The 22351-nt window shown below is 41.1% G+C and overlaps 1 protein-coding gene across 1 annotated transcript in view; it reads right to left on the bottom strand.

Annotated features, from left to right (window-relative positions):
* FBXO42 (F-box protein 42) overlaps positions 1 to 22351 on the bottom strand; it is an 84945-nt gene that overhangs the window by 33708 nt on the left and 28886 nt on the right. The window contains exons 2-3 of the mRNA XM_077775653.1: positions 12173 to 12439; positions 8978 to 9094 (exon numbers count right to left, since the gene is read on the bottom strand). Of these exons, the coding sequence (XP_077631779.1) occupies positions 8978 to 9094; positions 12173 to 12422 (367 nt within the window). The 5' untranslated portion in view covers positions 12423 to 12439. The remainder of the gene's footprint in view (positions 1 to 8977; positions 9095 to 12172; positions 12440 to 22351) is intronic.

The following is a 22351-nucleotide window of genomic DNA, read 5'->3' as shown; positions in this document are numbered from 1 at the left end:
GCAAATAATGAAGGATCGAGGTTAGCTGATATCAGACAAACAAAAAGGATAATTGCTGGAGCCACATTTCAATCTCCACTAAAGGAGCTGAGCTTCAGATATCTTGGTCTTCTTGTATCTTTCTTGAACTAGCTACTCCAACTGGTTTCAGGCATAAAAGAATATTCTTTTCTTCTCGATAACCCATACTTATGGAAAATAAATTAATAATGTCCTATGGCTTTGAAACCTTATTGTGTGTCATTATACTAATGTTTAACAAGACAAATCTGGGAGCACCTGGGTGGCTCAGTCGGCTAAGTGTCTGACTTCAGCTCAGGTCATGATCTCACAGTTCGTGGGTTCGAGCCCCACGTCGGGCTCTGTGTTGACAGCTCAGAGGCTGGAGCCTGCTTCAGATTCTGTCTCCCTCTCTCTCTGACCCTCCCCTGTTCAAATTGTCTTTCTCTCTCTCTCAGAAATAAATAAAACATTTAAAAAAAAAAAGACAAATCTGTGATTTCATAACTGAGAGTCAAGGGCTCATTTATGACTCCCTGTTCTTCAAAAATCAACTTTTCACAGCTGCTTCCTTCATATAGCAAAGGAGCACAGTGCCTTTATTTTTCAGAGGTAGCAAACATTCTTCTTCTCTATTTGGACTGAAAACTTAGCCAACAGCTGGGCCCCATGAGGTCCTTGCCACATGTATTTTAATCCTACACTAAAATAAGGCAATCGGCATTCTCCTGCTTCTCTTTGAAAAAACAAAGGCTTCTGGAAGAGGAAGGCACAGGCCAAACTATGCAAAGCTAGCAGGACTAAAATGACAAGTTTCACACAGTGTTTTCTCAATGTCTATCAGTTAATTAGAGAGGAATCTTAGAGAGTAAGTCAATTTGGGCAGCTATGTTTAGAACTCCAACATAATGGAATGAGAAAACGCCCATCAATAATACACTCAAATACTTTAAGCATTCTACTAAACTTTTGTTTATTGTCTATTTTTATTTAAGACACCTGCATGTTGGTCTGGGGGGTGAGGTTAGGAGACTCAACAAGTTCAATGGGCCTTTTGGAAAAAATTAAGAATTTAAGCAAATACCAGTGCTCAGATAGTCATTTCCCTTTTAACACATTTGCCACTCAAATAGTTTTCTTTCCAAAACATCTAGACCACTGGAATGTACAATACAAAAGTTACAGTTCATACTACAGTATGAATACTCTAAGAAGTAACACCAAGAATGCTTTTTCTAGGGGCACCTGGGTGGCTCATTTGGTTAGATGTCCAACTCTTGGTTTTAGATCAGGTCATGATCTCACGGTTTCGTGGGTTCAAACCCCACATCAGGCTCTGGGCTGGCAGCATGGAACCTGCTTGAGATTCTCTCTCTCTCTCTCTCTCTCTCTCTCTCTCTCTCTCTCTGCCCCTCTCCCATCCTGTGCTATCCATTTCTCTCAAAATAAACAAACTTAAAAAAGAATGCTTATTCTAATTGCTACATTTCTTCAAATTTTCTGAAATGACTTGATTGCTCCATGAACCACTATTGCAAAACATACATTTCCAGTTAATATCTAATAATCCCTACTTAGAGACAAGTCAAATATTCATATTAACACACAGCAAGCAAGCAGTTCCTTGGAGTTCTAAACACTTCCCTACTGTAGTATGCTTCTCTCTAGTGCAAGGTCTTCAAGTTGTTTCTGACTTCCCATGATGCCTGGGAGTCACTCCAGAAATGTTTACTGAACTTTAACTTTTGCACATTCAGATGTTAAATTCTCTTTTGTTTCACACTTGTTTCCAGGGAAAGGTCCTGAGGCGTGTATCTCATGCTCAGAGAAGACTACGCTGTCAGTGTCTCACGTCTACAAGCCAGGACATGTTTGATAAGGCCTGTAATTACATAACTATGGAACAAGCAAGGCTGCTTACCCAGTTTGGGCCTGCTTGGCTACTACAGGAGCACAACTAGCATGGGTATGACATGACCTGACCCTATTTGCAGCCTAAACTGAAATACAAAAAGCATGATGCTGGAGACTCAACAGATCCCTATATTCACCTGAAAAGGACTTTCACTGTTAGTCAAGGCTTGCATGATGGGTCATGCACACACTCACCAAAGTTAGGAAAACTGGCTTCATTTTACTTCCCCTGCCTTTCTGTCCCAAACTTTTACACAGGAGAGAAGCTGTACTGCTATTGTTATACTTAATTTCACAGAATTCAAATAGATTCAAATCTATTGAAATCTATTCAAGATAGATTTCAACTATGAACGAAGGATTGTGAGGGCGCATGGATATCTAAGGCCTGGAACCTGTTTGTCCTCAAGAGACAACCATTTGTGGAAGAGACCTCTTCATCACCCTATCACTCTGCAGTTTAAAAGATATTTTTGTGGGACGCCTGTGTGGCTCAGTCGGTGGAGTGTTTGACTTAAGCTCAGGTCACAATCTCACAGCTTGTGGGTTTGAGCCCCATATCAGGCTCTGTGCTGACAGCTCAGAGCCTGGAGCCTGCTTCGATTTTTATGTCTCCCTCTCTCTCTGCCCCTCCCCTGTTTATGCTCTGTCTCTTTCTTTCAAAAATAAATAAACATTTAAAATTTTTTTAAAAAATAAAATGAAACATATTTTTGCAAGTGTTCCCTTGATTGAATTACCTAGCAACCCTGTGGCATAAAGAGAATTTGCTATACACATTTTACAGATGAGATGTGGGTTAGAAGAGCCAAGGAGGAGTGCCTGGCTGACTCAGTTGGTGGAACGTGTTAACTCTTGATCTTGGGGTTGTGAATTTTGAGCCCCACAATGGGGCATAGAGATTAAAAATAAAAAATATTTTAAAAATAAAAAGATAAGAGCCAAGGAACTTGCTTCCTAAGTTTGAAAACTGTCCTTCACATGCAGCCTCTCTGACACAGACAATTATGGCGACAGACAGATGGTAATAAAAGGCAAGAAGAGTGTTTTAGGGGCATATAAGCAGAGGAAAAAAAGACCTTAATCTCCATGGCAGGGAACTTGAGAGAGGTTTGTGAAGAGGCGGCTTTTGGGTTTATCTCTGAGATGGGTTTTAGAGGAGAGAACATGTTAGTCCATTAACAATGGGCAAACAAGTCCAGGGACGAACAAGGAACCAGGAAGAAAGGGAGAAGGGAAATCAGGGCATCCAGGCAAGGCCATCAAGCAGGGAAGTGTAAGACCTCACGAGGAGTCTCATGTGGGTGCAGCCTGGCTGTGTGAGGGTGTGGCAGAGACAGGCTGAAAGAGTAAGCTGGGGCCCTGAAAGCCAAGGAGAGTGGAAACTTATCCATCAGTGCGGAAAGGCTGAGGTTTTTTAGCAGAGGAGTGACGAGACTGGTCTGATGCTTCAGACTTGCAGTGGTTCCCATCAGGGACTCCCGTCATTTTGAGCGGGTCCATTCTGTTTGTGTAGGAATGGCCCATTCCCTGCAGGACACTGAGCACCCCTGGTCCTTGCCTACTAAATGCACACAGTGCTATCCAATCAAACAACTGAACAATCACCTAACAGATTTCCAAATGCCCCAGGAGGTGGCACTGTCCCCAGTTTTAGAGATGGTTGCCAACAGTGTCTAGTCCAGGTTCAGACAAAGAACCTGAACTTCTTTAATTTTTTTAATGTTTATTTATTTTTGAGAGAGACAGAGTGCTAGTGGGGGACATGCAGAGAGAGAGGGAGACGCAGAATCTGAAGCAGGCTCCAGGCTCTGAGATGTCAGAACAGAGCCTGACATGGGGCTCAAACTCACGACTGTGAGATCATGACCTGAGCTGAAGCTGGACACTTAACCAACTGAGCCACCCAGGCACTCCCCACCCCGAACTTCTTATTTATGCAAGACCATTTAGAAAAGATTTAGGGAAAGTAGAATGATTAGCTCATAAATGTGAGTAATGGGAAAAATAAGGAAAGATATGAGAGAAATTGCAGAGACGGACAGATCAACAAGATCTGACTTTTGTTATTGAAGGAATAAGAGGAATTGAGGATAAATCCAAGAATTCAAGCTTGTGTTACTGAGAGAATGATTATGCCATTAACTAAATTATGGAAAGGAGAAAATTTAGGGAAACCACTGAATCCCACTTTTAGCTGACTAGATATGAAGCTTCTGTGTATCTCTGCAGCAATATGAACATACAATTAGAAATGCAGATCTCGGGGCACCTGGGTNGCTCAATGTGAATCAGGAATAAGAAATAAAATTGAGGGGTGTCTGGGTGGCTTAGTCAGTTGCATGTAACTTTTGACTTCGGCTCAGGTAATGATCCCAGGGTCATGGAATTGAGCCTGAGATTCTCTCCCTCTCTCTTTCCCTTTCCCTGCCAGCCCCTCTCCCCCGCTTGCATGCTCTCTCTCTCAAAAAAATAAAAAAATAAAATTGAGCTCTGGGGAGAAACACACAGTAGGAAGAGAAAGGAACTAAGGAAAGACATTGAAGGAATTCCTTGTTTTCAACAGATTCTGAAAAATGCCCATTTCTGGGTAATGCTTCTCTTCAGTCTGCCAGTACGCAGAGAGATAGGAAACAGTGAGAGATGGGCTGCAAGAGAGGAAATGAGACACACATACACCTTTTTAAAAAAATCTATGGCACCTTTGGGGTGACTGGGTGGTTTAGTCGGTTAAGCGTCCTACTTTGGCTCAGGTCATGATCTCGCAGTTTGTGGGTTTGAGCCCAGTGTCAGGCTCTGTGCTGACAGCTCAGAGCCTAGAGCCTGCTTCAGATTCTATGTCTCCTCTTTCTTTGCATTCTTCTGCTTGCTCTCTGTCTCTCTCTCAAAAATAAATAAACATTAAAAAAATATTTTTTAATCTATGACACCTTTTCTTGGATTTTAAGTGAAGATAAGAAAAAAATTTTAAGGTAAAAACAAATATTGCAATCCACCAATCTCTGAATTTCTGTGAGCTTACTCACTGTGTTTTTCTTCTCTATAGTTGTCTTCAAATACCTGTCGCTACTTTGTGGTGATACTCTTTCAAGAGCTACTTAACTGAGAAATTTTCTTTCTTCTTTCATTAGAACGCTGAACTGTCTGTCCTGTGATAATTACTCATCTGTGAATACTTCCCAGCTTGGTTTCTATTTTATCCAAACTCACTCCATTTCCCTCAGGGTTCTTAAAACTACTGATTCAAAAAACCCATCTTAAAACAGTCTTTAGAAACTCTGTCTCTGCTTCTTATTCCAATTATCTGTCAGTGACTGAAGTTAACCCTCCCTCAACAATGAATACTGGATCTAACATGGATCCCCTGTAATTTCATTACATATCTTTTTTTTTAATTTTGTTAATATTTATTTTTTTAATGTTTTAAAAAAAATTTTTAATGTTTTCTTTATTTCTGAAAGAGAGAGACAGTGTGAGCAGGGGAGGGTCAGAGAGAAAGGGAGACACAGAATCTGAAACAGGCTCCAGGCTCTGAGGTAGCTGTCAGCACAGAGCCTGACCCGGGGCTCAAACCCATGAACCGTGAGATCATGACCTGAGCCGAAGTTGGACGCTACACTGACTGAGCCTCCCAGGCGCCTCTATTTATTTTTGAGAGAGAGACGACAGAGACAGAGAATGAGAGAAGGAGGGGCAGACAGAGGGAGACACAATCTGAAGCAGGCTCCAGGCTCCAAGCTGTCAGCACAGAGCTGTATGTAGGGACTCGAACTCACGAACCTGTGAGATCATGACTTGAGCCAAAGTGACTAAGCCACTCAGGTGCCCCTTGTTACATATTCTTGACAAGTATTTATTTATAGTCTATTCCAGCAATTGTTAAAGTGTAGACTCCTGAAAACAGTCAAGACACTTTCGAAACTATTTTTGTAGTAAGAGGAAAGAGGAGGAGGAGGAGAAAGTGGAGAGACAAGAAGGAGGAAGAGAGAGAGAGGAAGAAGAGGAGGGGAAGGGGAATGGGGGAAGAAAAAGAAGTACTGGTAGTAGTAATAGGAGCCTGGGCTTTGTTTTTTTGCTTGTTTGTTTGTTTGATTTTTTACATTTATTCACTTTTTGAGAGACAGAGTGTGAGTGGGGGAGGGGCAGAGAGACAGGGAGACACAGAATCTGAAGCAGGTTCTAGGCTCTGAACTGTCAGCACAGAGCCAGATATGAGGCTTGAACACACGAACTGTGAGATCATGACCTAAGCCAAAGTCAGATGCTCAAACAACTGAGCTACCCAGGTGCCCCTGTTTTTGTTTTTTAATGTTTATTTATTTAATTTGAAAGAGAGAGAGCAAGTAAGTGGGGGGGGGGGCAGAGAGAGGGAGAAGGGAGTGGGAGAAGGAGAGGGAGAAAGGAGAAAGAGAGAGAGAGAGAGAGAGAGAGAGAGAGAGAGAGAGAGAGAGAGAGAGAGAAACCCAAGTAGGATTCATGCTGTCAGTAGACAGCCCATTCTGGGGCTCAATCTCACGAACTGTGAGATCACAATCGAAGCTGAAATCAAGAGACGCTCTACGGACTGAGCCATTCAGGCGCCCCATTTTTTGTTTTTCCAGTAGATGCTGTTAATGGCCTTTTCCACTACATTGACATCTGCACTAATGGTATAAAAGCAATGCAGGGGCATTCAAATAAAGAAAGAAAACCAGTTCTGACTTCACAGACCCCCGAAAGGGTCTCACAGATTGCCCTCTTCCCCAGAGGACTAGGAATCACACGCTGAGCTCCACTGTCCTATGGGGCTTACAGCAGTAAAAGTAAAAATATCTCCTCGGGAGAACGGAGAACCCAGCAATAATTTGGCCTGCTCCTTTGATCTATTTAGATCCAGTTCAAAGACAATGATAAATTATAATTATGTACTGAATTCTCCTCTGCAAATGAGAATACAACATACGGTTTGGGGCAGCCAGCCTCCAAGATGGCCTCAAAGGTCCTCACTGCCTGATATTTACCCTGCTGGTCAATCTCTGTGTGACCAACAGAACGGAGCAGGAAAGAGATTCAATTCAGAGATTAGGTTGTAAAAGACACAGCTTCTGTCTTGGTGTTTCTTTCTCTCTCTCTGATCATTCATTCTGTGGGAAGCCAGCTACCAAGTCATGAGCTGCTCCACACAGAGATCCAAGTCCTTTTTTTTTTTTTAATGTTTCTTTATGAGAGAGAGAGACAGAGACAGAGTATGAATGGGGGAGGGTTAGAGAGAGAGGGAGACACAGAATCCGAAACAGGCTGCAGGCCCTGAGCTGTCAGCACAGAACCCAACGCGGGGCCTACACCCATGAACCGTGAGATCATGACCTGAGCCGAAGTCGGACACCTAACCAACTGTGCTACCCAGGTGCCTCCACAGGTCCAAGTCCTAAGGAACAGATGCCTCAGGCCTCAGTCAAGCCTTCAGGTGACTACAGCCCTGGCTGACAGACTGGCTGCAACCTCATTAGAGAGGCTGAGCCAGAACCTCCTAGCTAACCACACCCAGATTCCTGACCCTTGGGAACTCTGTAGGATAATGTTTTAAGCTAAGTTTTTCAAACAACATGAATAACCAATACATTCTCCTTCCCTCAGGAGATCCAAATATCCACACTTATCATGACAAGGACTGAGTACTGTACAGAAGTACTGAATCCCTACACTGGACACCCAAAACTAATATAACACTATACTAACTATACTGAAATTAAAACAAAAAACTTAATAACAAAAAAAGAGTTCAAAATTAGTATTAGTATTAAAAAGAGTATCAAAAAATATCAAAATTAGTATTCCAGACAACAACATAGGCTCAGAACAGGAAAATTTTTTCTATGAGCTAAAGGGTTGAGAGGTTTCACGAAGGAGCTAGAATTTCAATGGAGTCTCTAACGAAAGGCAGGCCTCAGCCGAGTGGACACAGATGCCACAGGGAGGAAGAATCCAGCACAGCAATGTGACAGCTTGAGAGAGGAGAGCTCTTGGGATACACTGGGGACGAAGTGGTAGATCTGAACACAGGTCACATTAAAGTGTGCTCTGAATGTAAGACTAAGTTTAGCTTTTATCTTGTAAGCAACAGGCACTGAAGGTTTCTGAACAGGGAAGTAACATAATTAAAGCTGTAATTATGAGAAAGTTTCTCAGAGCCCCCCCCCACCCCCACAAGCTTTCTTTATGGAGAACCATTAATAATACACCTTTACTGGCTTAAGATATACCACATCTTAATCTTATTTTGATGAAGCTGTGACTAATAGAATAAAATGGTGTCTAGAAAAATCAAATAAAAATGGAGAGTTAATTCTAGAATAATCTAAAAACTCTAAATTAGGGGTGTGTTTGGATGGCTCAGTCAATTAAGCTCAGGTCATGATTTTGCGGTTCGTGGGTCCGAGCCCTGCATCAGGCTCTATGCTGACAGCTCAAGAGCCTGGACACTGCTTCTGATTCGGTGTCTCCCTCTTTCTCTGCCCCTCCCTTGCTCGTGCTCTCTCTCTCTCTCTCTCAAACATAAACATTAAAAAATTAAAAAAAAAATAAAAACTCTAAATTATATCTTATTTGCCAGAGCATTTATAATTTTACTATTTTTATACTATATATTACTATTAATACCCTCCATGTTCAAAATTTTTGTGTGACCCCAGCCAAATTCAGTGTTTGCTAAACATATACTATGTTAAAATAAAGAATTATTTTAACACTTGGTGTTAAACTCTGGCTACTCCCTAAGTAGGATCTTAGAAATACCCTCCTTTACTTCTTTGTTCTCCTCTTACTTGATGTCAATGTTCAAGTCTAAGATAACACCTTGACCTCTTTGGGGCAGAGATACTAGAAAAATTCAAATATAAAATTATACTAAGGTGCCTACCTACACTGTACTTAGGCTCACACTCTTCTCTGATTCTAAAGTTCATGTAAGTCCTCATTTTACATTCTCTTCATTAAAAAGGCAAACAAAACACATGCCTCCAAAGGAATTTTTGGAACTAGGACCACAGGCAGGGCGGCACCTGCTCTTACGGTAAATACTCACTGTGTGAGAACCGCTGGGTGATCGGGGTTCCAGGGTAAGGGTACGTCCGACTCTCCCACTGGATGTTTCCTTCCTGGACGGCCTTTATGAAGCCATGATAACACTGGTGGGCTACACCTAAAGACAAAAATAACAAATGCTTCAGCCTGCCTACTTTACTTTTCAATCAAATAATTAAAACTGCATCTATTAACTGTCATATCACTTTTATAAAACCTAACTTTCTTAGAGGAACTCCAATTTCTCTTACTTTTCATTCAGAGTAAGAAACAGAATTTCAAAAGTAGAAGATTCAATGTTTTCACTTTACCAAGGCTCAGGGTGGCTAAGTGTTACAAAGCTCAAGGGTACAAAATTAGCTCACAGTAGAACTCTGCTCCCCTTTATGTCCTACCTGAAAGCAACACATTAAAATAATTGGTAGAGGCGCCTGGCTGGCTCAGTCAGTGGACCATGCTACCCTTGATTTTGGGGTTATAAGTTTGAGCCCCAGGATGGGCATAAAGTTTACTTCAAAAATAAGTAAATAATTGGCGTGCCTAGGTGGCTAAGTCAGTTAAGTATCCAACTCTTGCTTTTGACTCAGGTCATGATACTGTGGTTCATGAGATTGAGCCCCAAGCCAAGCTCCATGCTGACAACACAAAGCCTGCTTGAGATTCTCTCCCCCCACCCTACTTTCTCCCTCTCTCTCAAAATAAATAACTTTTAAAAAATAAATAAAATAAAATAAAATAAAAATAGTTGGTATTGTTTAAACAAAGCAAAGGGACTGGGGGATAATTTAGCTTCATGAGAAAGAGCAAGGTGAAACAGCATCTGGAACATAGGTAACAGGTGCTCATACATATCTGCGGCTAGCCCATGGCAACCAAGCATACTCCATCTTAATAAACAAGGAGATAAGTAGCTTACACTGAATCATGAACTGATGAATTTGTAACTAACGAAAGCTAGTGAGCCCTTTTACTATAATGGTGGATAAATGTCATTATATATTTGTTCAAACCCACAGAATGTGCCCACCAAGGTAAAGTATGGACTTTGGGTGATGATGTGTCCAGGCAGGTTCATCAGCTGTAACAAATGCACCACTCTGGTGGGGGGTGTTGATAGTAAGGGAAGCTGTGGATGTGGGAAAACAGGAAATCCCTGACCTTTCTGCTCAATTTGGCTGTGAACCTAAAACCACTCTAAAAAATAAAGTCTATGGGGGTGCCTGGATGGCTCAGTCAGGTGAGCATCCGACTTGGGCTCTGGCCGTGATCTCACGGTTCATGAATTCAAGCCCTGCATTGGACTCTCTGCTGTCAGCATGGAGCCTGCTACAGATCTTCGGATCCTTTGTCTCCCTCTCTCTGCCCCTTCCCAGCTTGAGCTCTCTAAAGAGAGAAAGAAAAAAAAGTCTTTGTTTTCTAAAAGGTAAGAGCTTCATATTTCTGGAACAATCTATCTTTTTAACACATGAAATGACTACCGTATTTCAAAGAGCAACATTCTGAATGAAGAGTATAACAAACTATGTTATACTTTGAAAGAACATATCATTTTTTAATTCATGTCACCTTAGTGGATCCTTAAGCAGGATTATGGTATTTAAACATGTTTTCCAATGATGATTACTGTCCCTTGGCTGCACTCACAGTTAAGAATTGGAGTATTAAAGACAGTCATCTTTAATGTGTAACTGTACTGCCAACTATACTCTGATGAAGAAAGTGACAGGTTTGCAAATGCTGAATTGAGGTAAGGCAGTAATGAATAAGAGACAGATATATAATGGGGAGGGGGGGGCGGCGGGGACTGTCCTGGCAGTGACTTCCTTCTCCNACCCAAAATAGTAAGAATGCCAAATAAAACCAAGAATAAACTCATGTATTTGATTCGATTATAGCCCCTCATCTGTGATTCTTCCACCTCTATTTTAAAGGTGAAATCATCTATTTCCACAGGGTAAGCATCCAATCTCTTCTGAAAAGTCCATTAAATCTGCAAAGAGCAAGCAGGCTGTGCATAGCAGTATTACCAGTTGTAAGCAGATGAGCAAAATCTAAAGGTTTTTTTTTTCCCCTGTAATATTTCTGACTGCCTGTTCCCACCAGGAAAGAACAAACTGATATAATCCTTGCTTTGATCAAAGTTTATTCAACTGGCTTGGTTTTCATTAAAAAACGGGCCCTTTCCGGCTAAAATGTGAGGAAGCCAAGTAACTGCTATCTATTAATTAAAAATACACAGCCCTGGTAAGTACAACATTTAGCTAAAGTTGAAATCTTGATTAGAAAATGAAAGAGGAGTGTGTGGGTGGCTCAGTCTGTTAAACCTCTGGCTCTTGACTTCAGCTTAGTTCACAGTTCTTGGGATTGAGCCCCAAGAAGGGCTCTGTAGATTGACAGTGAGGTGTCTGCTTGGGATTCTCTTTCTCCCTCTATGCCTCTCCCACTCATGCTCACTCATGTGCTCTCTCTCTCTCCAGGCAAAATAATTAATATTAAAAAAAAAAAAAAGGGGGTGTGCCTGGGTGGCTCAGTTGGTTAAGTGTCCAACTTCAGCTCAGGTCATAATCTCATGGTTTGTGGCTTTGAGCCCTGCATCGGGCTCTCTGCTATCGGCACAGAGCCTGCTTCAGATTCTGTCTCTCTCTCAAAAATAAGTAAGAATTATTTATGCCCCTCCCCCACTTGTATATTCTCTTTCTCAAAAATAAATAAAAATTTTTAAAAAATAAAATGGAAGAAAAAAAGGAGAAACTCATTTTAAAAAGTAAAAGAGGCTGCCTGGGTGGCTCAGTCGGTTAAGCGTCCAACTTTTCTGCTCAGGTCATGATCCTGTGGTCCATGAGTCTGAGCCCCTGGTCAGGCTCTATGCTGACAGCTCAGAGCCTGGAGCCTGCTTCAGATTCTGTGTCTCCCTCTCTCTCTGCCCCTCCCCCGCTTATATTCTGTCTCTCAAAAATGAATGTCAAAAAAAAATTTTTTTAATCCTGCAAGTTGGATTAAACACTACAAAATCCAAGCTGTTCATAAAACTAACCAGAATTAAGAAAAAAGGAAAATGTACAGAGTTAATCATCTAACACTAAATTGTAGAACCATAATAAATTTAAGGGAGAAAGGAGAAAATGAAATTGGGAGCTTAAAAATAAACTTAAAACAAATTTAAATAGAAATATAAGCTTTCCCCTTTGCGCAGTACCTTTGATAAGTCGATACCACTGTTTGCAGACAAGGGCTGCAGTTTTGTGTTCCTGGTACGGTGAAAGAAAGGACAGGATATACTCCAAAACCTCTTCTGGCAGCTCAGACATGGGCCTATTATGTCTCGTCTCCTCAGCCTCCAGCACTGGGTGGGGCTCCTCATCTTGCTCCATTGTCCCTTCCAGCACAGTTTCTTCTTGGTCCACGGCCATGAAACTGTCATCTTCACTGTCTGAGGAGCTGGCCATGACATTCCACTCAACAGCTATAGTGAAAATGAACAAACATCAGTATATATTGTCAGAAGCTCTGAAATAACTCAGGCACATGCATCCAAGCTGCGCATGATTTTTTTTTAGACTCTCAGTGTGAAATCTGTTCTTCGGCAGATTCCTACACTAGTTGTAAGCCTCCTTAATTTGATAGGTAGAACTCAAATACCAGGTCCATCCCAAATATCTAACAAATCCCTAAAGGCTTCTTCCCCCACGCCCAAAGTTTATTTATTCATTTTGAGAGACAGAGAGAGAACACATGCAGGATGGACAAGAGAGAGGGAGAGAGAATCTCAAGTAGCCCCACACTGTCAGTGCAGAGCCAACACGGACTCAATCCCATGATCCCAGGATCATGACCTGAGCTGAAACCAAGAGTAAGACACTCAACCGACTGAGCTACCCGGCACCCCTAAAGGCTTCTGATTGTATTTTTTCTCTCCACTGTAAATCAGAATGATAGCCGAGCTCTGGCATAACCATAAAACAGGAAAACTGTTCCATAACAGCTTCTCATAAGGTAAGCATCTGACTGGAAGAAAGCAAAGGGAGCAGCAACTAAACTCCCTTGGCCACTAACATGATTCAAGACCTCAGACTTCAAAGGAAAAACTAACTGAGGGTCCTATAAAGAGTAATAAGAACAATCTGAGGATGTGGATTAAGAAAACTTTTTCTTACATAAGACAATTCACTTACAAGGATAATAAACGCTCCAACAATAAGCTTACCCAGCTAAAATACCAAATACAAGGGAACATTTATATTAGAAAACACCAAAACAGATCTAGGAAGTAAAAAAACAGAAACAATATATGTCCATCAATAACATAACAGATAAATTGTGGTACATTCACGTTTGGGATTAACACAATGGAATACAGCAAAGAACTACAGACACCCACACAGATAAATCTCTCAAATATAATACTGAGCAAAAGAAGACAGAAGGGTACAAACTACATGACCACACTTATGTCAGATTCAAAATTCATGCTATTGCAAGTGAGTGCCACAGGGCTGCTGGTGAAGTGGTTTCCTGATTGGGTAATTTTATACAGATATGTTCAGTTGGTGGTAATTCACCAAGATGAGCACTAATGTTTAATGCACTGCTCTGAAGTTTACCAAAATAAGCCATTATCCACAGTTACCTCTTGCGAAGGTATTTTAAAAAATCATTATAGTTGATTTTTAATTTCTTTTCCGTATTCCCTAAATTTTCTAGAAAGAGCACATGTGAAATATACATGGAGAAGCAGACGATTCATTTACACCATTCCCCTGATGTTTCATGCACAGCCTGAGGTAAAAAAAAAAAACACAGTAAAATGAAGGGAATTGGGTGATTTATATAAGCAGTGTGTCACAGGTTAGATTATCCAGGTAGCAAATGCTAAAAAAAAAAAAACCCAAAATTCAGAATGAAAAAAGGTTTAATGAGGAGAACTCTTGTGAGAAGAAAAAAAGGAGGAAGCAGGACTGGGCAGGAGGAGGAGAGTACCGTGCAGATTTGACAAAGCGTGGAACAAGGACGGCCAGTTAGAAAGCTCCAGAATGCAGCATTTTGTCACTGCTCTGCTCAGCCATTGGCTGAGGGCTGCTCCAAAGCTGAGGCTGACCCTGAAGAGACTAGTGGCTTCCTTTAGTGACACTCCTTACAGATGGACAGGAAGTCTTTTCTTGAAGGGATATCTGAGTTCGTTTTCTTATTTTCTAATACATCTATTCCCCTTAATCACACATACCTGCCCAGAGCATTCACTATGCCATTCACCTTATAAATGTCCAGCATTCCCTCTAGCACTGATGCAAAGAACAAAAATTAATGGGAAGAGAGGAGTGATTCTGAAATATAGTTGGGGCTTTGAGAAAGATCTGAAATGTTCCAGGGGCACCTGGCTCGTTCAGTCAACAGGCGTGCGACACGATCTCAAGGGTTGAGTTCAAGCCCCACACTGGTATAGAGATTACTGAAAAAAATAAAATCCTTTTTGTTATTATAGTTTTTTAAAAAGAAAAATAGGGCAGGGGAGAGGGGCAGCAGGAGGGGGGGAGAGAGGGAGAGAGAGACTTAAGCAGGCATGAAGCCTGACATCAGGCTTGATCCCATGACCCAGAATTATGACCTCAGCTAAGATCAAAAGCCGGATGCTCAACCAACTGAGCCACCCAGGTGCACCACCTCCAATAAAATCTTAAAAAAAAAAAAAATCTGAAATGTTCCCAAAGGTGAGGGGGACGAGGAGAGCAAAGAAGCTAAGAAAGTTTCCTTTCTCATCTCTACCACTCCTATAATTCATACAGGAATTGTGTATAACATCTTAAAAACTGGAAGGATGATCACATTAAGAAAAATGAAAACATGAATCAACTCATGATACTGCTTCCAAGAAAACCACCTATCAGATTAGCTCATGATATGACAATGTGTCCTGACAGAGTGTCTGCTAGAGTCTTGCTGATGGGGAAGGCTTGGTGGCAAGCTGCAAGTTGTGGAGCAGCTGAAATCCCCCCAATGGGGGCCGCGGCAGAGGGAAGTGGCGGTAACGTCCTCCACTCCCCTGAAGTCGGGAAGGAGTGTTTACTGTAGGTTTACTGTAATTGTAGCAGGTAAAGCATCCTAGATAGCTGTTCCCCACTTTGGGTGAGCGGTTCTTCCACATGCGCAACTTGCTAAAGGAGACCTTTCCATTTCCGGCCCTAACACCTACCCGAAAGTTTTGTGTACAATATAAACTAAAAATTAAAAAAGTTACTTCCCATACTCCCTCTTCTTCTCCCCTTTGCAAGTTATCATTTCTCACCTCCCATTGGCTATCTTCCCTTATTGACTTTTTTATATTTTTAACCCCCACTCAGCTCTGGAATTCACTAAGGAAAAGAGTCCAAAGAAACAGATTCCTTGAGTGTGGCTGCATCTTTCACATTTGAATTAAACATAGCATCTCAAATATAGTTGTTCTTTACTCAACAACTTGACAGACTGTGAGTCTAGGGTCTGCTTCAGAACTGAATCAATGAAAGCTGCAAAAGGTTATTTGTATAATATTATTTTCCCCCAAGCAAAATAAATTTGTTTGGCTCAATAAAACAACTTCTTACTCCCTTTCCAAATCTTCTCAAAGTACAATTAGTAAGCCTACATAAAGGGATGCAAACTTTTGTAATACTCAGTTTTAAGTAATTCTCACCATTCAACCATTTTACTGTCTGCAAAAGCATCAAATCCGATGCTCCTGGGGGCACGTTTGCGAACTTGGCCCTGAGCACAGATGCCAGTGAGAACACACAGGGATGGGCTCAGATGCAATTCCTCTGTAATTACACGCTCAGCACCAATTTGCACGGTCCCTCATTTTTACTTCCATGATTAGGTAATGAAATCATCACTTATATTCCCACAGGATATGGAGGCATTTTGAAACAGATTTTTTTCATGCCAAAAGAAGCCCTATAAAACATTTCACATGCAACTGCTGTTAACTCACTGAATGTGGTTTTCATGAAGTCTTTACTATTTCTTAAGATTTTATTTTCGGGGCGCCTGGGTGGCTCAGTCAGTTAAGTGTCCAGCTTTGGCTCAGGTCATGATCTTGCTGTTTGTGGGTTCGAGCCCTGTGTCGGGTTCTGTGCTGACATCTAGTTCAGAGCCCGGAGCCTGTTTCAGATTCTGTGTCTCCCTCTCTCTCTGCCCCTTCCCCACTCATGTTCTGTTGTATCAAAAATACATAAACTATATATAAAAAAAAAAGATTTTATTTTCAAAGTAATCTATACACTCAAAGTGAGACTCAAACTTACAACTCCGAGCTCAAGAGTTGCTTCTCTACAGACTGAGCCAGCTGCAGCTTTCATGGAGCCTTTATTTTTTTTGAAGACTTTTTAAAAAGTAATCTCTAGACCCAACATAGGGCTCAAACCTACTCCGAGATGATGAAGTCTTTAAAAGAAATCTTCAGGGGCGCCTGGGTGGCTTAGTCGGTTAAGCGTCCGACTTTCGCTTAGGTCATGATCTCGCGGTTCGTGGGTTCGAGCCCCGCGTCGGGCTGTGTGCTGACTGCCAGCTCAGAGCCTGGAGCCTGTTTCGGAGTCTGTGTCTCCCTCTCTCTCTGACCCTCCCCTGCTCACGCTCTCTCTCTCTCTCTCTCTCTCTCCTAGAAAAAAAAATAAATAAATAAAAAATAAAAGAAATCTTCATACCCTTCATATTTGTGTTAGGACTTCTTAGTTTCCCCAAGTTTTGGGGACAAACGACGAATGCAGTCAATTTACTGCAATCAGCTCCTTGAGGGCAGAGACCATTTGCCTGACCATCTTGTCTTGCTAGCACCAGACATTCAAATTAGCACAAGGTTTATTGAAATTTCTACTCACAAGCCCCTTGTGCTGACTTCATGCTATTTTATAATAGAAATTACACCATCAGTACATCCAGCAATAGCAGACCCTACCCTTATATGTCATTGGATGCTGTCAAGATATTTTATTGGTCAGAATGAACATCTCTCTCTGGTTCCTTGAATTTTGACCTTTTAAGGTGTACACTGGTCTGTGAGTCTGCTGCCACACTCCTGAGCCATACCCAATGACCCTTTGCTGGGTCAAGATGGGTACAACTAAAGACACCATTTATTTGGCCCAGTAGTATCACTACTATACTATACTATGTATACTACACTACCAGACTACATTCAACTAAATACAAATCACTTTTTTTTTTTTTTAAGATTTTTATTTATTTCTAGGAGAGAGAGAGAGAAAGACAGCGTGAGCAGGGGAGGGTCAGAGAGAGAGGGAGTCACAGACTGAAACAGGCTCCAGGCTCTGAGCTGGCAGTCAGCACAGAGCCCGACACGGGGCTCGAACCCACGAACCGCGAGATCATGACCTAAGCGAACGTCAGACGCTTAACCAACTAAGCCACCCAGGCGCCCCTACAAATCACTTTTAAACATCCAAATACCTTGGGGCACCTGACTGGCTCAGGCAGTAGAGTATGCGACTCTTGATCTCAGGGTCATGAGCTCAAGCCCCATATTGGGTATAGAGCTTATTTTTAAAAAATCCAAATACCTTGCCCATCTGAAGTATAAATTAAGGTTAAGATTTTGAGATGGAGAGTCAGCCTCCAGGGTAAGTCACACAGCAAAGGGAAAACCTCTTTATCCCTAAATAATGAAAATTCCCTACCAATATGAAGATTCTGTAAAGGTGGCAGATATCAACAAACTACTTTGAACACCTTGGAGGGAAGTGATTAACTTGTGAAGACTTAAAATCAATTTGCAGAAATTCAAGATGGGAATGAAACTACTTTGCTTTCCCTGTAAAAATTATTATCAGATCCTAGTACAATATTTGATCAACAATGCCTTGGTTTCTGTACATTCGACATCTGACAGTCCTCTTGGAGTAAACATGTCTTTATGGAAATCAAAATATACTTCACCTACCTAAAAGGAACCTAAAGATTTAAAACGCAATCAAAATTGGGGTTCCTGGGTGGCTTAGTCCAGCACTGACAGAGCAGAGCCTGCTTGGGATTCTCTCTCTCCCTTTCCTTATGCCTCTCTCCCAAAAATAAATAAACATTTAAAATGCAACTGAGATTATTTTTCACAGTTTCAAAAGGCTTTTTAAAAATTCAATAAAGGAACCTCTTACTGACAGTAAAATAAACACTGAGACTTAACTGAAAAACACGTGGCTGGATTTAATGGAAAAGCACCCCCAATCATCCCTCAACATGAGAGCTTCTGAGGAGGCTTCAGGATATCAATAGGAACTCATGAAGTCATCCACCTTAGCAGCACTAACATGAGCTAAAAGGTATTAAATTCGACTCTTAAAAATATAAACTACTGTTAAGACTTATAGAAGACCACAGTATAATTCAATCTAACATAGCAAGCCTTCTTATTAATATACATGATTATCATTGCCCTAAGTCAAATGAAAGAGTTATAGAAAATGGAAAAATGGGGAGGGTGCCTGGGTGGCTCAGTTGGTTTAGTTAAGTGTCCAACTTCTGATTTCGGCTTAGGTTATGATCTCACGGTTTGTGAGATCCACATTCGGCTCTGTGCTGACAGCATGGAGTCTGCTTGGGATTCTGTCTCCCTCTCTGTGTCTCTCCCTTGCTTGCTCTCTCTCAAAAATAAATAAACTTAAAAAAAGAAAATAGGAAAATAGAAACTTATACCTTCATGCATTCAACAAAAATCAATGAGTCATTTTCTTTACATGAAAATACTGTATGGGGCACGTGGGTGGCTCAATCAGTTAAGCACTGATTTCAGTTCAGGTCATAATCTCATGATTCATGAGTTCAAGCCCCAAGCTGGGCTCAGGGCTGACAGCATGGAGCCCGGTTAGGGACCTCTCTCTCTCTCCCTTTCTATCTCTCTGTCTCCCAAAATAAATAAACTTAAAAAAAAAATACTGTGCTTACATCCCATGAGAATTTAAAAAAAGAGGGTATGCCACTATCCCTCTCAAGGGGATTAACGAGGTAAGAACCAAAGACACCTAAATAAAGACACCAACACAGGACAGACCTGTGATATGAAACAAGAAGCTCTGGCAGTTCAGGGAAGGAGAAGATGGCTCCAACTAGTCTGAGCAGGAAATTACGCAAAGGCAAGCATTTCAACTTTGAAGAACAGGCAGGATTTCAGAAAATGAAATGGGGGAAGGTGAAGGGATAAAATCTTCAAATTACTATCTCTTGAAATGACAGTCTTTGCTACTTACACAACTGCCTTTAGGACAAAGGTAAAAACTATTTTTTACTTCATGGGTGCTTTACCATGTGTACACGCTACTTAATATTTTATCTATATTAACAGAAGCTCATAATCTGGAGACTCCTTAGTTCTTGACAGTCAGTGTTGTGACAAAGTCTAGAAACAGAACAATTTGGCATAACTACAGTTGCTATTAGCAAACTGTGAGTTATTTTGACAAGCAAATTCAGAGTTGTTTCTGTAAAGCACTCCAAACCTAATAAGAGATATCAGCTGCAGTAAGCTTTTTTAAGTGGCTAACTCATCAATGTGTTATTTAATTAAGACTCTCTTCAATGAAATAGAAAAATAAAATATTTTGCCAAACTACCTAATTAGTACTTTTATTCTTTACAATGGCTGATATTAAATGAAAGCACTTTATGACTGCTATTGAGTGGTAGCACAAATGTAACAGTTCTCAGGGTGCTCACCATATTCACATGCAGAAGCCAAAGGAATTGTTATTACTTATAAATGGTCAAGAAAAATGTGGTTTCATATCATGAATGGGAATACTCTAGGTTCTGAAAATTCCATATGGAGGAACCACATATTCTGGGCTCAGCAAAATGTTTCATTTGGTAGAAAGAGTTTAACAGAACTTTAATATGCAAATTTGTATTGGGTGAGAGCTTGAATTTTTAGATTTTTTTTAATCTTTAGATTTTAAGACAGTAATAATTTGGGGCGCCTGGGTGGCTTAGTCGGTTAAGCGTCCGACTTTCGCTTAGGTCATGATCTCGCGGATCGTGGGTTCGAGCCCCGCATCGGGCTCTGTGCTGACTGCCAGCTCAGAGCCTGGAGGCTGTTTCAGTCTGTGACTCCCTCTCTCTCTGACCCTCCCCTGCTCACGTTGTCTCTCTCTCTCTCTCTCCTAGAAATAAATAAAACATTAAAAAAATTAAAAAAAAAAAAGAGTAATAATTTACAAGTATAGAATAACTTGGATTGTAATAATTTAACATATAATAGTTTTAAACAAAAGTCTTTCATTTGAAGTACGGTATAAATCAGAGAGGAGTTAGAGGAGAAAAAAGGTACATTAAAAAGGTGCCTTATTGGGGCGCCTTGGTGGCTTAGTCGGTTGAGCATCCGACTTTCGCTTGGGTCATGATCTCGCGGTTCGTGGGTTCGAGCCCCACGTCGGGCTCTGTGCTGACTGCCAGCTCAGAGCCTGGAGCCTATTTCGGAGTCTGTGTCTCCCTCTCTCTCTGACCCTCCCCTGCTCACGCTGTCTCTCTCTCTCCTAGAAATAAATTTAAAAAAAAAAAAAAAAAAAAGGTGCCTTATTCTGAGGCCTCCTAGGTGGCTCAGCCGGTTAAGCGTCTGACTCTTGATTTTGGCTCAGGTCATGATCTCACAGCTCATGGATCAGGTTCCACATCAGGCTCTGTCTGCACTGACAGCTCGTGCCTGCTTGGGATTCTGTCTCCCTCTTGCTCTTCCCCTCCCCCACTTGCGTTCTCATTCTCTCTCTCTCTCCCCACCTTCTCTCTCTCTCTCTCCACCCCTTCTCTCTCTCTCTCAAAATAAATAAACAAACATCTTTAAAAAGGTGCCTTATTCTGGGTTTGGAAATTTTTTCCTTCTCAAAAATGATTATTTAAGAAATTAAGAAAAATGGGGGTATCTGGGCTCAATCAGTTGGGCATCCAACTCTTGATCTCCGGTCATGATCTCACGGTTTGTGGGATCGAACCCTGCATCAGGCTCTGCACTGACAGCATGGAGTAGCTTAGGATTCTCTCTCTCCCTCTCCTCTGCCTCTTTCTCTCTCTCAAAATAAATAAATAATTAAAAAATAAAAAAAATGCAAAAGGGGCAAATAGCCATACTATAACAGTAGTAATCTGTATTTTTTAAATGTTTATTTTTTGAGACAGAGTGCGAGTGGGAGAGGGACAAGAGAGAGGGAGACACAGAATCTGAAGAAGGCTCCAGGCTCTGAGCTGTCAACACAGAGCCTAATGTGGGGCTTGAACTCATGAACCATGAGATCATGGCCTGAGCCGAAGTCAGACACTTAACAGACTGAGCCACCCAGGTGCCCCAGTAGTAAACAATATTAACGCAAAGTTGACTGTATCAGGCTATAAGAAATGCTCAGAATATACACAAGAAAGCTCTATATACTCTGGCTCCCACAATACTACGTACCTGCCTGCAGTACTAGAAATTACCACACTGCAGCTGTCTGCCTGCCTCCTACTTTCCCCTTAGGGCACGATAGAAAATGGTTTCCTCATCCACACAAGTCCTCAGCAAAAGGCTGTTGAATGAATGACCAAACACAACTTTATGAATTCATTTTAGAGTCAACATCAAAACCTAAACGTTAATTCCTACATATTCTGATGAAAGAAACAAACCGGATCAAAAAGATAAAAAGCAATTGAGAGTTCAGATGGCTAAAGACCAACAAAACCTGAGAGCAGAGAGTAAAAACAGGCATGAAGAAGTGGGAATTTTTATCCTTAAATTAAAAACATACAGTATCAGGCACCTGAGTGGCTCAGTCAGCTATGCACCTTCCCTCTGACAAGTGAAGACTGTGCAAAAACCACCGCATGCCAGGGTTCTCTTAGCCTTTTGTGGAGAGTCTTTCATGGTGGTTCCCAGACTTCTGCATTTCATAAATCAGCAATTTTTTTTGGACTGACACAGAGTCAACAAATTTTTATTTTCCCAAATAAGGACAAGAGGGAAAAAGACACCATATACACAAATCCTGCCATAGTTTCACAAAAGGACATTTAAAAACCTGAACAAGGTGGAAGGTCACAGTGTTTGAATAAAAGGTCTCCCTTCCAAGAAAGGAACCCACACATACATGTACACACATATGCACACACCCACAAGACAATGAGTGTGAATGAGTATTTTGGGGAAACACTACTATGGCATGATATTTCACTTTAACAGTTTGCTTTGTGGGGGGTGGGGAGGAATCACACAATTAAAATGTTATATAATCTGAATTAAAATTTTTTTATTAAGTTTATTTTATTTTTTTAATTTTTATTTAAAAAAATTTTTTTTAAGGTTTACTTTTTTTAAAAATGTTTTATTTATTTCTAGGAGAGAGAGAGAGAGGGAGCGAGAGACAGCGTG

This window comes from Crocuta crocuta, unplaced genomic scaffold (genome assembly GCF_008692635.1).
Source record: "Crocuta crocuta isolate KB4526 unplaced genomic scaffold, BGI_CrCroc_1.0 scaffold127, whole genome shotgun sequence".
Classification (NCBI taxonomy): Eukaryota; Metazoa; Chordata; class Mammalia; order Carnivora; family Hyaenidae; genus Crocuta; species Crocuta crocuta.
This window is presented reverse-complemented; position numbering and strand designations above follow the sequence as displayed.